Source organism: Malaclemys terrapin, chromosome 5 (genome assembly GCF_027887155.1).
Source record: "Malaclemys terrapin pileata isolate rMalTer1 chromosome 5, rMalTer1.hap1, whole genome shotgun sequence".
Lineage (NCBI taxonomy): Eukaryota > Metazoa > Chordata > Testudines > Emydidae > Malaclemys > Malaclemys terrapin.
Window position 1 is genome coordinate 49,559,933 of NC_071509.1, and position 16,669 is coordinate 49,576,601.

The 16,669-nt window shown below is 41.9% G+C and overlaps 1 protein-coding gene across 3 annotated transcripts in view; it reads left to right on the forward strand.

Annotated features, from left to right (window-relative positions):
- The window catches only part of ATP10D (ATPase phospholipid transporting 10D (putative)), a 95,767-nt gene extending 79,463 nt beyond the window's left edge, over positions 1–16,304 (forward strand). For all 3 annotated transcript variants that reach the window (XM_054029064.1, XM_054029065.1, XM_054029066.1), the window contains exons 15-23: positions 3,538–3,722; positions 5,958–6,267; positions 8,052–8,128; positions 8,665–8,790; positions 9,332–9,532; positions 11,724–11,804; positions 12,064–12,168; positions 13,606–13,793; positions 15,218–16,304. In XM_054029064.1, coding sequence (XP_053885039.1) covers positions 3,538–3,722; positions 5,958–6,267; positions 8,052–8,128; positions 8,665–8,790; positions 9,332–9,532; positions 11,724–11,804; positions 12,064–12,168; positions 13,606–13,793; positions 15,218–15,731 — 1,787 coding nt within the window. In that variant the 3' untranslated portion in view covers positions 15,732–16,304. The remainder of the gene's footprint in view (positions 1–3,537; positions 3,723–5,957; positions 6,268–8,051; positions 8,129–8,664; positions 8,791–9,331; positions 9,533–11,723; positions 11,805–12,063; positions 12,169–13,605; positions 13,794–15,217) is intronic.
- Positions 16,305–16,669: the final 365 nt, after the last annotated feature.

Below are 16,669 nucleotides of genomic sequence, written 5' to 3' on the forward strand. Positions count from 1 at the left end.
CTGGAACAACAGAAATAACCAAAACACAAGACCTGGTATTAATGGGGGACTTTAACTACCCAGACATATGCAGGAAAAATAATAAGGCAAAATGCAAAATGTCCAATAAGTTCTTGGAATGTGTTGGAGACAATTTTTTGTTTCAGAAGGTGGAAGAACTAACTGGGGGGGGGGGGGCAGATATTTTAGACTTGATTCTAACTAATAGGGAGGAATTGGATTTGAATCTGAAAGTTGAAGGCAACGTGGGTGAAAGGAATCATGAAATTATAGATTTCATGGTTCTAAGGAAAGGAAGGTGTGAGAGCAACAGAATAGGGACAGTAAAACTAACAGATCAGGCTTTAACAAACTAAGAGAACTAGTAGGAAGGTCCTATAGGTAGAAAATCTAAGGGGAAAAAGTAGCTCAAGAGAGCTGGTAGTTTCTAAAAGTTAATATTTAGGGTGCAACAGAAGACTATCCTAATGCAAAGGTTAGATAGGAAGATTAGTACAAGGCCAATGTGGCTGCATCAGGACCTCTTTAATGACCTGAATTAAAAAAGAAATCCTGCAGTGAGTGGAAACATGGACAAATTGCTAAGGATCAGTACAAAAGAATAGCATGAGCATGTGGGGACAAAGTCAGAAAGGCTAAGGCTTGAAATAAGTTATGATTGGAGAATGACATAAGAGAGACTGAGAAAAGAGGTTCTATAAATACATTAGGAACAAGAGCAAGCAGAAGGCTGAAGTGTTTAATGCCCATTTTGCTTTAGTCTTCACTAAAAAGTTAATTGTGTCCACATACTTAACACAATTAATATTCACAACAAGGGGGAAGTAGTGTAAGCCAGGATAAGGAAAGAACAGATTATGGAATATTTAGATAAATTATTTAAGTTGGCAGCACCTGAAGAAATTCACCATAGGGTACTTTAGGAAGTAGCTGAAGCAATCTCAGAACCATCAGCAATTATCTTCAAGAACTCATGGAGGATGGGTGAGGTCCCAGAGGACTGGAGAAAGGCAAACATGGTACTTTGTCCTTAAAAAAGGGGAATGAAGAGGACCCAGGGAATTAGGCACAATCAGCCTAACTTCGATATCTGGAAAGATACTGGAACAAATTGTTTAACTATCAATTTGTAAACACTGAGAGGATAATAGGGTGATAAGGAATAGCCACCATCATGGATATGTAAAAAAACAAATAATGCAAACCAACCTAATTTCCTCCTTTGACAGGGTTACTGGCCTAGTGGATAGAGGGGAAGCAGTAGACCTGATGTATCTTGATTTTTAGTAAGGCATTTACCAGTCCCATATGACATTCTCATAAGCAAACTAGGGAAATGTGGTCTCTAGATGAAATTACTATAAAATGGGTGCAAAACTGGTTGAAAAAATGTACTTGGTATTCCCTTTAATTTTCCCCACCCATGTGAGGAATGAATTTTGTTATGTGCACCAATATGGAGGTGGTGTGTGACATGTCACCTTCACATTGGTGCACATAACAAAATTCATGTGGTGGGGGTGGGGCTGAGGGGTTCAGAATGTGGGAGGGGGCCAGAAGGTTGGGTGCAGGGGGTGAGGGCTCTGGTTGGGGATGCAGGCTCTGGGGTGGGGCTGGGGATGATAGGTTTGGGGTGCAGGTGGGGGCTCCAGGACTACGGCGGGGAGAGAGCTCTCTCCCCACAGCAGCACCTGGCTGTGGGGGGGGGGGGGGGCGGGGGGAGGTGACTCTCCGCCTCGGCTGCACCTGGGGCCGGATCCAGCCTCAAACTGAGTTGCGGTTGGGGGAGGGGCGCCCCTCCCGTGGCAGGTTGGGGGCCAGACTAGGTCAGGGGAGCGTTGCCCCTCCCCCAGCCACGGCAGGTCCCCGGGCAGGTTCTCCGAGCACCTGCGCAGCGCTAAATAGGCTGCTGCACGGCTGCACTGCTTACAGGGAATTTAGCTCACAGACTAAGTATCAATAATGGTTTTGTGGGAACCTTGGAGGTTGTATCTAGTGGGGGCCTGCCGAAGATCTCTCCGGGATCCAGTACAACATAAGAACAGCCATACTGGGTCACACCAAAGGTCCATCAAGCCCAGTATCCTGTCCTCTGACAGTGGCCAATGGCAGGTGCCCCAAAGGGAATTAACAGACAGGTTATCATCTAGTGATCCATGCCCTGTCACCCAATCCCAGCTTCTGGCAACGGAGGCTAGGGACACCATTCCTGCCCATCCTGGCTAATAGCCATTGATGGAACTATCCTCCATGAATCTATCTAGCTCTCTTTTGAACCCTGTTATAGTATTGGCCTTCACAACACCCTCTGGCAAGGAGTTCCAGAGGCTGACAGTGCGTTGCGTGAAAAAATAGTTTCTTGTGTTTGTTTTAAACCTGCTACCTATTAATTTCATTTGGTGGCCCCTTGTTCTTGTATTATGAGGAGGAGTAAATAACACTTATGATTTTATAGACCTCTATCATATCCCCCCTTAGTCGCCTCTTTTCCAAGCTGAAAAGTCCCAGTCTTATTAATCTCTCCTCATACGGAAGTTGTTCTATTCCCCTAATCATTTTTGTTGTCCTTTTCTGAACCTTTTCCAATTCCAGTACCATTCAATATTTTCATTAATGACTTGGATAGTGGAGTGGAGAGTATGCTTACAACATTTGTGGATGACACCAAGCTGGGAGGGGTTGCTAGCACTTTGGAGGACAGGATTAGAATTCAAAACTACCTTGATAGATTGCAAGCAGATTCAAATACACAACTACAAAATGGGGACTAACCGGCTAGGCAGTAGTACCGGAGAAAAAAGATCTAGGGGTTTTAGTGGGTCACAAATCGAATATGAGCCAACGGTGTGATGCAGTTGTGAAAAGGCTGATATCATTCTGGGGTGTATTGACAAGAGTGTTCTATGTAAGACGTGGGAGGTAATTGTCCTGCTGTACTCGGTACTGGGTGAGTCCCCAGCTGGAGTAGTATGTCCAGTTCTGGGTCCCACACTTTAGGAAAGATGTGGACAAATTGGAGAGCAACAAAAATTATAAAAGGCTTAGAAAACCTGACCTGTGAGGAAAGAGTACAAAAACTTGGTGTTTTTAGCCTTAAGAAAAGGAGACTGAAGGGGGACATGATGATCATCTTCAGATCAGTTAAGGGGTGTTGAAAGAGGATGGTGATCAGGTGTTCTTCCTGCCCATTTGAAGGTAGGATAGAAAGTAATTAGCTTAGTCTGCAGCAAGGGAAGTTTTGGTTAGATATTAGGAAAACCTTTCTAATTATAAGGCTAGTTAAGCACTGGAATAGATTTCCAAGGAAGGCTGTGGAATCCCTGTGATTGGAGGTTTTTAAGGACAGATTAGGCAAACACCTGTCAGGGATGGTTTAAGTATATTTGGTGCTGCCTCATCATGGGGAGCTGCGCTAAATGAACTTTCAGGTCCCTTCCAGCCCTAAATTTCTATGACTCAATGACTAATTAGAATTTTCCATGTTTATTTGTTTTGACTTTTTAATTTTTGCTTGAATCCACGTGCTTGTTATCGCAGGTGCCACTGGGATTGAGGATCGCCTGCAGGAGGGTGTTTCAGACACTATAGAGGCACTGCGAAAAGCTGGAATCAAAATTTGGATGCTGACAGGAGATAAACAAGAGACTGCTGTCAATATCGCGTATGCTTGCAGGTTATTGGAGCCAGATGACAAAATCTTCACCCTCAAATCGCTAAGTAAAGTGAGTGGAAAATGAGATTGCCCCCCTTGTCGCCCCACAAACAATTTTTTGCCAGAAATGATTGTCAGACTATACTAGAAGCGCTGTTTAAAAAAAAAATAATAATAAAAAATTACACATTTTCTAAAATGTCGTTTGTATACAGAAAAACTGAGGGTCTTTTCCCCCCATCCTGTGCATAAAGTATATTTTACACTTGTCTTACAGAAACCTGTTTCTAAATACAACCCCTAAATGCTTGTTAAGTATTTAAATTGACTGCAGTGTCTCACTTCTCTTTGTATTAGGAAAAGATGTTGATACAATGTACATGTTTATAAATGTTTGCAGAAAGCTAGACCTTGAAGTATACTAGGAATTTAGGGGGGCGGGGATAACTTAGGCCTGGTCCCCACTAAGCCCCCACTTCGGACTAAGGTACGCAAATTCAGCTACGTTAATAACGTAGCTGAATTCGAAGTACCTTAGTCCGAACTTATCGTGGGTCCAGACGCGGCAGGGAGGCTCCCCCATCGATGCCGCGTACTCCTCTCGCCGAGCTGGAGTACCGGCGTTGACGACGAGCACTTCCGGGATCGATTTATCGCGTCTTAACCAGACGCGATAAATCGATCCCAGAACATTGATTGCCTGCCGCCGGACCCTCCGGTAAGTGTAGACGTACCCTTAGAGATTTGAGCACCGGCTTGCTAAAGCTAGGGTTGTGAGTTCAATCCTTGAGGGGGCCATTTAGGGATCTGGGGCAAAATCAGTACTTGGTCCTGCTAGTGAAGGTAGGGGATTGGACTCAATGACCTCTCAAGGTCCCTTCCAGTTCTATGAGATAGGTATATTTCCAATATAGTCACTGATCAAAGAATTATTGACACAGAAATTGTGTTAAATTTAACTTTTTGCTGCTCTGTGTCATATTTTCCCTCAGCCCTGCCTGATTAGCATTAATACACAAGGAATTATCTCATTAAAGTGGTATTACACACAGATCCAGAGCATTAATCTGCTTGTATTTTTTAATGGAGAAAATTTTTTTTTCCTTCTCCTTTTGAAAATAGTTCAGTCATTTGGTAAATAAAACAGTGTTCAAATTTGCAACTGCAGTGGGAGTCAAAATCAGTCTTGCTTGATAATTGTGACATCTGCTGGATGTTTATAAATAATTGCATTTTGATTCTCTGTTTTGTGAGCTATTTAAGATAGAATTTTAAAGAAAAAAATGGCTAGTCATTATCCAGATTAAGTGACCTGCAAAAATAGTATTGTAGTTGAGGGTAAACATGGGCACACAGAGTTTACCTACTTCTCCTTGGGGAAATAAGGAGTTTAGTTAAAGTTTAGTTTAGATTGGTTTACCCACGTCTTTTTTTTACTGCTGTACCGCTGCTTGCTCAATACATGTGTGTGGGGAGGACTGGGCATGTGATAACCTTTTGTTCTTTATGATTTTTAAAGAATGTGTTTTAAGAGGGGGGTGTGCTTGCTTGCTTGTTTTGCTTGTACTATACCTTAGAAACTCAGGGCTTGCCTTCTTTGGGAGATTCTCTGGTAACTGGATAATTAGTGCAACAACAGATTGAAAAATGAAGGGATTTTTAAGTCATTATATAAACAATTGTTGGATATTTATTTTTGTTCACAGCCATCTGCCTTCCACAGTTGCTTAACAATTTGGATAAATGATGCCTTGGTTAGTGATGCAACACTTCGCTTTTTTTGGTTAGGGTGTTAGCTATAACAATAAACAGGCTCTGAGGTCCTCCAGCAAAACTTGACATTGTTGATATGTCTAGGTAAAATTAGAAGCAGACACAAACTTTTTTTTACCAAAATCTTTTGGGCCTTTTGATAGATTATAAAGAAGCAAAACAAAACAAAAAAAGTACATGGCCAATTTTTTTGGAAGGCTTTGCAGGTCACCTTTAACCTGGATTTGAAAGGTATCCCTGGGTTTCCATTCCAAACTAAACAAATTAAGAGAGCAAAAGACTCATAACTCATAAGCCTGATTTTATATTACAGAATTCTTAATGGTCATTACTCACATAATAGTCCAGTAAATATTTTCCTGGTTAGTGCAAAATCCACACCAGTCTGCTTAAACAAGGTTGAACTGGCCTTCTCTGCAGACAGCAAACTCTGTCCAGCTGTAATTTTAAAAAACAATAGAGCTGGAGAGCCAATTGAGGTCAGGGCAGAAGATAGTCTGATGTAACATCCTTTCTTTTTGCCTTACACAAGGACACCTGTGCATTGTTGATGAACGCTATTTTAGAAGACATCCAAAAAAGTATGTATGCCAAAAAAAATCACAACTCCAAACTTGCGAGCGTCTTTCCTGCTCCCTCCACCCAAGCTCCAGAGTTCAGTGCCAGCCTGGTTATTGATGGAAAGACTTTAGAATATGCCCTGCACGAGAGCCTGCAAAGTATCTTCCTGGAACTCACGGAGAGGTGCCGGGCTGTGGTCTGCTGCAGAGCAACGCCCCTGCAGAAAAGTGAAGTGGTCAAACTGGTGCGAAACAGGTTGAAAGTGATGACACTAGCCGTAGGTGAGTCTCCGCCCCAGCTGCGAGCTTGGTTATTTCTGCTCCCTGGAAAAAAGAGGAGCTATTTTTAATATTTTTGTTGCTGTCTCTTATACGTTTTACCCATGGAAGAGATGAACTACCTTGGGCCAAATTCATTTCTGGCATAAACTGGTGTAACTCCACTGAGTCAATACTGCCAGTGAATTTGGCCCTTAAATTAGTTACTGGAAGCCTTTCTTCCTAGGCTTGCAATAACAGTAATACTGATGCTTTCTCTGGTACTTTATCAGTTCATTTTTTTAAGAGGTACGTGAGGGGAGTTTTTCTGCCATTCTCTATCACAAATATCCCATTGGAGTATCAGAAATAGGATGAAATTTAATAGTGAAAAGTGTAAGGTGATGCATTTGGGGATGACTAATAACAATTTTAGTTACAAGTTGGGGACGCATTGGTTAGAAGTAACGGAAGAGGAGAAGGACCTAGGGGTCCTTGTAGACCGCAGGATGACTGAGTCGACAATGTGACGTGGCGGTGAAAAAAGCCAATGCGGTCTTGGGATGCATTAGGCGAGGTATATCTAGTAGGGATAAGGAGGTCCTGCTTCCGTTGTATAAGGCGCTGGTGAGACCTCATTTGGAGTACTGTGTGCAGTTCTGGTCTCCCATGTTTAAAAAAGATGAACTCAAACTGGAACGGGTACAGAGAAGGGCGACTAGGATGATCAGAGGAATGGAAAACCTGTCGTATGAAAGGAGACTAGAGGAGCTTGGGTTGTTTAGTCTGACAAAACGAAGGCTGAGGGAGGATATGATTGCTATCTTTAAATATATCAGAGGGATAAATACAAGGAAGGGAGAGGAATTATTCCAGCTTAGTACTAATGTGGACACGAGAACGAATGGATATAAACTGGCCGTGGGGAAGTTCAGGCTTGAAATTAGACGAAGGTTTCTGACCGTCAGAGGGGTGAAATATTGGAACGGTCTTCCGAGGGAAACGGTGGGGGCGACGGACCTGTCTGGTTTTAAGTTTAAGTTAGATAAGTTTATGGAGGGAATGGTTTAATGGTAAAACATAGTAGCCAAGGAATACCAAGCAATGGTAGGTAAATAGTATAATGGCTAACAGGGGTCAGGCTAGAGACTCTTGCCTACATGCTCGGGGTCTTACTGATCGCCATATTTGGGGTCGGGAAGGAATTTTCCTCCAGGGTAGATTGGCTGAGCCTCTGGAGGTTTTTCGCCTTCCTCCGCAGCATGGGGCAGGGATCGCTAGCAGGAGGGTCTCTGCCGATTGAAGTCACTAAAACACAGGATTGGGGACTTCAACAGCAGAGTCCAGGGAAGGGGTAGGGACAGTTTTGTGGCCTGCAGCATGCAGGGGGTCAGACCAGATGATCATAATGGTCCCTTCTGACCTTAAAGTCTATGAGTCTATGTGTGGGAGAGGCAGGAAATGGTCCAGTCTCTTTCACGTAGAGCTAGAGTTAACAAAGATCCCAGTTCTGCTGTCCGAAGGTATCGGCGAGTTTCTGAAAAATGTAACCGCGAACATCCATTGGGCACTATTTTCCTGTAAAATCCACTGCTTCCCGTTACTAGCTTTCTATTCATGGGGTATTCCATAGTTTACAGTGTTGGTTAGAACAATAATTCTTAGTATTCTGGGCAGTGTTCTGATAGCTTTGTCTCCTCTTGCCATCTCCGTGTAGACTACATTAGCCAGCAGAGCTACCTCCACATTGTGTTCCAACTAAGATTATCTTCTTCCTCTCCCTCCCTCCCCCCTGCCCTCCCTGGAAGGTGATGGTGCCAATGACGTCAGTATGATCCAAGTGGCTGATACCGGAGTGGGACTCTCAGGCCAAGAAGGCATGCAGGTAGTGGAGACAAAAAAACGCTGCAAATCAAACCGGACTCAGATTGAAATAGAATCAGGGTTCAGCTTTGAGGTTTAGAGGCTACACAATACGTTGCCACAGAAGGGACCAGCTTGTGTTCTGAGCTCACTCCCAAGCCCGAGTGCTTTTCCAGGAGCAATCAGAGGCTGAGCGCTGCAGGGGCTTGTGCTTTTGGACGAGGGAGCCTATTGCTTGTTACTGAGCACCCTGTTCCTCCAACTCTCCCTGTTGTTCCTGGCCAACACACGGAGCCCACATGAAGTTGGCCTTGATGTACATGAAGGCAGAGCTTGGCCTCCTACATCTGAGATGTTAGTCAGAGTTGTGTTTGTGCAGCCTCTAGCATGTAGGGGCTCTGAGATGAACAGAGCACTGGGTGCTACCTTAGTCCGTATGAACAATAAATAGTAGCAATATAATATAAATGCCCCACTCATTTGTCTGCATTTGATGCACATCACATCTGGTATTTTAACTGTTCAGGTATAACAACTCTTTCTTTGTGTGTGTTGCAGGCTGTGATGGCGAGTGACTTCGCAATTTCGCAGTTCAAACACCTCAGCAAGCTGCTGCTTGTCCATGGTCACTGGTGCTACACCAGGCTGGCCAACATGATCCTTTATTTTTTCTACAAGAATGTGGTATGTAGCTACAGAGTATCTGGGAAAAGGTTCTCAGTTTGTGAGTGGGTGCGATTTGGTTACCTATTCTTGCTTGGTTTTCCTTGTGGCTTTTGAAGGTGGAGACAGTAGAATAAATGCATAATTGTCAGAAATAAAAGACAAGCGTTAAGGGACTCAACTTTCAAGCTCTTTTGACAGAGGGCTGAGCCTGTCCATCTGCCTTGGATGAGTTCACTGCTCCAGATTCATTTAAAATCACTTAAGCTTTATCTGTTTTATTTAAAAAGCTATCTGTAGTCATTACTGGGAGGCAGTGACAAGGGGAATATTTGAATGAGTTACGCATCTGGACAATGGGTTTTGAAATACTAAGACATTTACCGGTAAAATTATATTTTAAGTGCAGTGTCGGGGCATATTTGTATGGAAAGCAAGTGTATATTTCATTTCCTGCAGACCACCTGTAACAATACAGAGATAAGATCTGTCCTCTTTTTCCTGAGCTTGCATAATGCTCAGCTGTGGGCTTTGGTTTGTTCTTTTGTCTTTGAATTGTTAGGCCTATGTAAACCTCCTGTTCTGGTACCAGTTCTTTTGTGGGTTTTCGGGAACATCCATGACCGACTATTGGGTTTTGATTTTCTTCAACCTCCTCTTCACTTCGGTGCCGCCCATCATTTATGGCATTCTTGACAAAGATATCTCTGCAGAGATCCTCATGCAGCTACCCGAGCTTTATGTGACTGGTCAGAAGTCTCAGGTACGTTAAAGAATCCTTGGTCTGAGGCAGATTGAGACCCTCAAAATTGGTTTCAGGTTTTTTTCTCTGCTGCATGCTCCTCATCAGTTAAAAACACCTTTCCTGTCTTAAACCATCTGGAGGGGACATGCAACTAAAAGCTATTTTTCAGAGGTCATTAGTCAGGCCTCTTGCTGTCTTGTGAGGTGGGTAGGAAAGAGGAGCGCTCTGGCTGAGGCTGTGAGCTAGATGAATATTCTGTTACCAGTATGTTCTGTATTGGCTAATGCCCAGTTTACAATGGTTGAGAGACAGCTGTCCACAAGATCTCTAGAAACTAAGGTACCTGTACTTCAGTGTCATTGAAGGGCTCAGCTACCACAGTGATGAGCACAGTGCAAGAACCTGAACAGAGTAGAATTTACTGCACCATGTGAGACCATCTTCAGCTAAATCCCATCATTCTGGGTTCCTTTCCTCCTGGTTCCTGCTGTCCTGGACTTCACTGCTTCCTCCCTCTCGCACTTCCCTTCTGTATATTTCGTGTGTGCCTGCAATGAAGCAGGAAAACTTTAACGACATGTTTAAAATTAGCAATCACGTTAGTCTGAAAAAAGATAGTTTTAAAGTTAAAACGAGGCAACTCATTCAGCCTTTCACTGATTTCTGCTTTGCTCAGCATGAGATGTAGCAAAGTTTTTACTCGTATGAATTTTGAGGGAAGTAAAGTACCATATTCTAGTGACTTTTGCTGATACAATAGCAATAGCAGGCTTAGAGGGGCATTCAGCATACTCTGAGCCTAAAACTCACCATTTCCTGACCATTGTAGGCCTCTCAACAGCCGACATCACCAGATTAATGGCTCCTAGTCTAAAAAATGCTCCAGCATGCACCGTGCTGATGACCTAACATCAGCTGTAGATCCTTGCTGTAGCCCACTGCTTCTTTAGAAGGGGAAAAAAGGTGGTGAGGTGAGCAGGGCAGGGAGTTTAATAAATATAAATTTGGCGTTGTAGGGGGAGGGGTATCTACCTCCCAAAACTTGTTCAGTTTCACTTTTCGTATTTTGCATCACTTGGTTTATAAAGTAATAAAGTTTGCAAAACCATATGATCTATCAAAATGAGATGCTTGTGAAGCCTCCATATGCAGGCCGTAGCTGCGAGTCTGTGGCTTGCAAGTCAGAGATTCGACTAAATACATCTCTGGAAGAACCTCAAGATTTGGCCTTCCTCCCTCTGAGATGCTGAATCTCTCCACCTTTTCCCAGTTACCTCCAAATCTTCCTCCTCCCTTCAGCCTAGCATGGGGGTAATGATTACCGCTTAACACAATAGCTTTTGAACAAAATTTTGGTCTAATTTTTGTCCTGTTTTACCATTTTGCCTTGCTGTCTCTTCTGGAACCATTGTTAAATTGTATTTCCCTTTATCTCTTGCTATGAAGTGCATTGAGGCAGGCATTCGGAGTGAAAGGCACAATGTAAAAACAAGTGGAAATGTTTTATAAAATAATTGCATCACAATATTGCACTAGTGGGTTGATTTTTATATTGTACATGCTATAGCTTACATTCTTCAAAGGACAGATCTTTCAGTGCTCAGCCCTGTACAAAATGCAGAAGACAACTGTGTGTCTGACCCCAGGGGTTTACAAACTATGATCCAGGTCCTGCATCTGCTATTGCAGCCCCCTATGCCCAAGAGACGTCTCGCCAAGATTAATGGGACTCCACGTGGTCCTGGGGATGTGCTAGCAGAGCCTGCTGCAACACCAAGGTCCACATCCCGTTCTTGGTATAATCTCTGGTAATTAGTTGTATGCCTACAATGAGCTCTCTCATTTTTACCATGACCATCTCACTATGGGCTTGTCTATATGGGGAAATTGATCAAAATAAGCTATGTAAGAGCTATTTTAGTTGATTTTCCCATATAGACAACCAATAAATGTCTCCTTTTTGTGCAATGTTAACATGTGGGATATTGGTTAGGAGTTTGCTAGCCCTAGAGGGGCTCACTGTCTGTATCGTCTTAAAATAGCATTTTAAAGTGCAGTAAGTAGAGCTGCCAAGCGCTTGAGCAAACAAGATGATTATACGTGACGATAGGAATTTAGTTTTCCCAGAGTCAGAAATGTATTACTGCTGAGGCTGCTGGGATTTGTTCATTTCACTGAGGCAATGGTACCTCCTGTGTTTCCTCTTCAGGTATATTCACCTCCAACTTTCTGGATCACCTTGCTGGATGCTTTTTACCAAAGCCTGGTTTGCTTTTTTGTGCCTTACTTTGTAAGTACTGGATTTGAATTGTATTAATACACTTGTCATTTTCTCTAATTTGCTGATGTGGTTTTTAAATCTAAGGGTTTTTGGTTGCACTTTCTCATGCACTGTTAAAATTGAAGATAATTATTGGACCCATTTTGAATTTTGCATACGTAAATTGATCCCGTATTGCAGCTGTTTGTATCCCAGTGGAATGTGATATGGCAAAATATTAGGACTATATGCATAGAATATATCAATTAGCGTGTCTCTTACTTTGCAGACTTATCGTGGTTCTGACATAGACATCTTTTCTTTTGGAAACCCGTTAAACACAGCAGCACTCTTCATAATATTACTGCACCTCCTGATTGAGAGCAAAACTTTGGTAAGAATGTTCTTCATGCATTCTAAAGGGTATATTCTTTCCCCAGTGTGTGTATACAACTCTCATTAAAACTAAACAAGGGAAGAACTCTATATATGAAAGCAAATAAATATATTAAGGGTGGAATGCTGATCGTTTTACTCATGTGAGCAGTAAGTACTCCTATAACTAGCCCATTGGAGCCAACGGGATTACTCACATGAGTAAGGCAAGCAAGCTCTGCCACCAGTATTGTTAATAAATAACAAAATAATCCTGCTCTTAATAGCTTCCGTTGCTTTGGTGCTGTACGTTTAGTTTTGCAAAGGGGAAAACAGAGACCCTCCCTTTATCAGTTCCTAAGGCTTGATTTTCAGAAACAACAAATGGGGAATGCTGGTTTTGAATGCTGGGAACCGATAAACAGTTTGTAGCCAAGATGAACAATTCAAAGGTGTCTTCCCTGCCGGAATAAAAGGAGCTGTTTTATGCCATAAGATAACAATAGATAGTATTCCAATTCGATTGGATTAATTTAATTCCTTTTTAAACAAATAAGGGTAAAATAGTGAGAAAAATGTAATCATCCTGTTTAAAGTTGGAGGATGTAGGATGGTGGGTGTTTACTCAATGCAGAAAAATAAATAAAAAAGACAGTTTCATTCTTGAGTTGTTTCACAGTAGATGGAATGTCAAGCTGTATTCTAAAGTCTTTTGGCTGAAAGATCTGTGTGTATAAGCCAAGCCTTTTTATCTTGGATTTGGAGGGCACGACAACCATCACAAAAATCCCTTTGTTTAGCAAACTATGGATGATATTAATGTCTCCATTCTCTGAATGGCACAAATGAACTTCTTTTGACATTTTAGAGATGTCAGCAAGCTGTTGGACCAGCAACAGATTATTTTCTTAGTAACTAATGTACTCTCTATTGCAAAACAAATATCGCTGAACAAAAGAAATCCAAGACAAATATACAGTTATTCTGTGTTTAAATCAAACTGTGTAGCGGTATCATGTGAAGATTTTGTTCCTGCTTGTTTGTAAAGGCCTACTCTGATGCTTATGAGTAATGCGGTCATCTGAAGCATTAAAAAGTCTTGTACCACGGTATCATGAATTGTATATTTAATAGACAAAAATAAAAAAAGGTTGAGGGGGGGAAGAATTTAAATTATATGGCTGTGTTTCCTGTCAACTAGAGAGGGAAGAAACCCTTCTCCCTGGGAATATTTGATCTAAAATCAAGAGAATGCTGTCTGTTTGAACTGATTTAGATTTACTTCAGTTCAAGACTGTGTGTGTGTGTGTGTGTGTGTGTGTGTGTGTGTGTGTGTGTGTGTCTCCATCCGCGCGCGTACACACATGCAGGTATACACTTTTCTGTTTGTAATAACTTTAATCCTGAATCTCTGATTCTTGTCTTGTTTCCCCTGTCCCTCCTTTCCACATTATAGACTTGGATACACATGGCTGTTATGATAGGTAGCATTTTATTTTACTTTGTCTTCGTACTGACTTTTGGAGCAATCTGCAAAACCTGTAATCCACCATCAAATCCCTATTGGATCATGGAAAAGCACATGACAGACCCAGTGTTTTATCTGGTTTGCATCATTACTACTTGTGTTGCTCTTCTACCGAGGTACTTTATTGTTTTATAACCACTAGTATTAACCGGCTCTGGTTTTCATTGTGGCTATGATACTATAAATCTCTGTGGTGTGGTATTGTCTTTTTGAACATATAAAATTGCACAGCCTGGTAGTGCAAGCATAAATGAGCCCATATGTATGCCAGGAAATGTTAATTGGGATCTTCTCCAGTTAAATTTAAACAAGTATAAAATTGCTGTAATGACTTAATCTAAATCCTGTTTCTCATGTTTAAGTCAATAATTTATCTTAATCACTTTTCAAAGATCAGAATTTATATCCAAAGAAGTTATATAAGACGGCAGAGCAAATCATGTACATGCCATAGAGAAGCTATTTATGGGCCTGTTTTTATTACTGAAACAGTTTTTTTTTTTTTTCAAATGTTTTCTTTCTTTTTTTTAAAAAAGCTTGAACCCAGGATTTTTGTAAATGGACAAAACATTCAAAAAATCTCTGTGGATTCCTAAAAGTTATTAGGAGATTACTGCTGTGGAATGTACAACTTGTCCCTCCCAATTGTGGGTTGGGGCACTGCATACATAGGATACACATTTTGCTTTAGGACATAAACATATCACTCTGGTTTTCAACCTTGGCTCAGACCTTGCAACTAAACCAGCTGATGGTGGTACTGTAGGCCTGGGCTGAGTTGTATCAGTAAAGCCCACATAATCCCTTCCGCACTGTGCCTGGCTCCAGATGGTGCCACTAGCCACTTGCTTTCCCTCCTAAATTAATTTAAAAATCAAATCCCCAAAGTGACTTTTTTCTGTAGCAATAATGAGCTAAGGCAGGAGAATGCTTTCAACACATTGGCTATTTTAAAGCAAACAAACTAGTGAGTGAAACGTAAGGGTTCTGGTTTTAGGAGTGGCTGATTTTTCATGATAGACTAAATGCAAAGTTTTTAGACTTTTTATAAATAAGGTTTTTTGAGTCACTTTCAATCTCCCACTGCCAGAAGTTTCAGCAGAGTTGCCAGAACAGACTGTTATTGTTTTGAGACCCGCAGGGCCTGATTTTCAGCACTACTGAGAGCCTGCGGCTCCCACTGGCTTCAGCTGCAGTGCAAGTACACACTGTCTCTGACAACCAGAGCCTAAGGGGTGTCACGTCCAACACGCAAAAAACTGTGGCACTGAAATCAGTGATCACTTTTAAAAATCTTGGTCCTAATAACCTGTTCTCTTGCAAAACTGCAGGCACACTTATTTATGTGTGCAAGCCTAAAGGTCATTGCTGCAGGGGCTACTGCAGCTTTGGGATTACAGGGCAATCACTGCAGCCTGGGTGATAGGAGTGATGCCTCCTCTCCTTTCCCTGCATGCTCCTGTTTGGTCCTTTAGCATTGCTGAGAAGAGCTTGAATCTGCTTCTGAATGGCTTACTGTAAAACCCTGTTTATATTCTAGATACTTGTTCAGAGTTCTTCAAGGGGCATTGTTTCCATCTCCAGTGTTGAGAGCCAAGCACCTTGACAGACTGAACCCTGAGGAGCAGAAGGAAGCAATTAAGAAGTGGAAGGATGATCTTGTTGGGACATGTAGAATGGGTTTCCAGGGCACTCATGCGTGTTCCAGGTCTGCTGAAGATGAAAGCACTGACCTCTCTTCATACATCCCAGTGTCTAAGACACGTTTTCATACCTGTCCAGCAGACAGGTCAGTGCAGAAGGCTTCTTTCAGATCAGACACACCGGATGAATTCAGGGATGTGAACAGCCTGACTTGTGAGAGAGCTGCATTTTTGAACTCCTCGAAGGAAACTTATTCAGAAACATATGGCACTAATAATTCTTGTGCCGGCGTCCCGGAGTTTACTTTTGCAAAGGGCAGCAATGAAATTTCTCTAATAAATAAGGCCAGTTTGAATTGTTCTTTGACTGAACAGGATGTTTTAACATGCCCTGCAAAGCTGGAATGTTAACTGTTTTAAAAAAACAAGAGCATCTGTGCATTACATTACATTCGAGTTTTTTGTTAATGGTGGGTTTTGGGTTTTTTTGGTCAAGTCAGTTGATGCACAAATTTATTCAGAAGCCTTTTGTTTTTTTAACCTTTTAAGTAACTTATTGAGGTATCCTAAATGGGCATGAAGCATTGTGAAAGTACCAGCTTTATTAAGAACTCATCATTTTTGGTACATGCTAACTGCATATTAACAACTTTGATAAAAATGACAGTGATGTAATTTAAAGGCTGTCCTGGTGGAGACACTTTTACCAGTTGACCCTGACTTTGTCATCCTGAGCTTCACCCAGTGTTGTTGCAATGTTGTGATCTGTAGTGATGTTATGATGACAACTAGTGCTGGTAAGGTCCACTGCACTTTCCAGGAACCTCTTTGCAAAACGTTTTTTATCCTGATCATTCTCTTTGTGATCATAATATTTGTGTGATGGTTTCACATCAATGTGGAGGCTTCATACCAGCAAGATTTACAGAACACATTGGCCATGTTCAAAGTCCATTTTATGAAAAAATAAAACCTTCAGTATCATGTGGGCTCTCACTTTTTTGGTACAAAAGGATCTGGATATTTCTAAGTCTGGAGCTGCTTAGCACAAGCAGGGCCAAGTTGGTTTCTGAATGTCTGTTGTACTCTCGGTAATTCCTGTTTGCTGTGGTTTTTGTTTTTCACTTGGATTGTGAGGATAAATAAGTTCTACCTTTTCACCTGCCAATTGACTAACCTTCTCGTTAGTGTTGTTTCGGAAAGCTCCACCTCTCACACTGTCCCTGGTGACTTCCTGAAAATCATTAATGAAGACACAGCCTAGGATAATGCCCCCTTCCCAAGAACCATGGCTTTGCTAAGATTGTCATCTCCTTGGGCAGCTTTCAGGAGCCTGGAGGGCGTTGGAA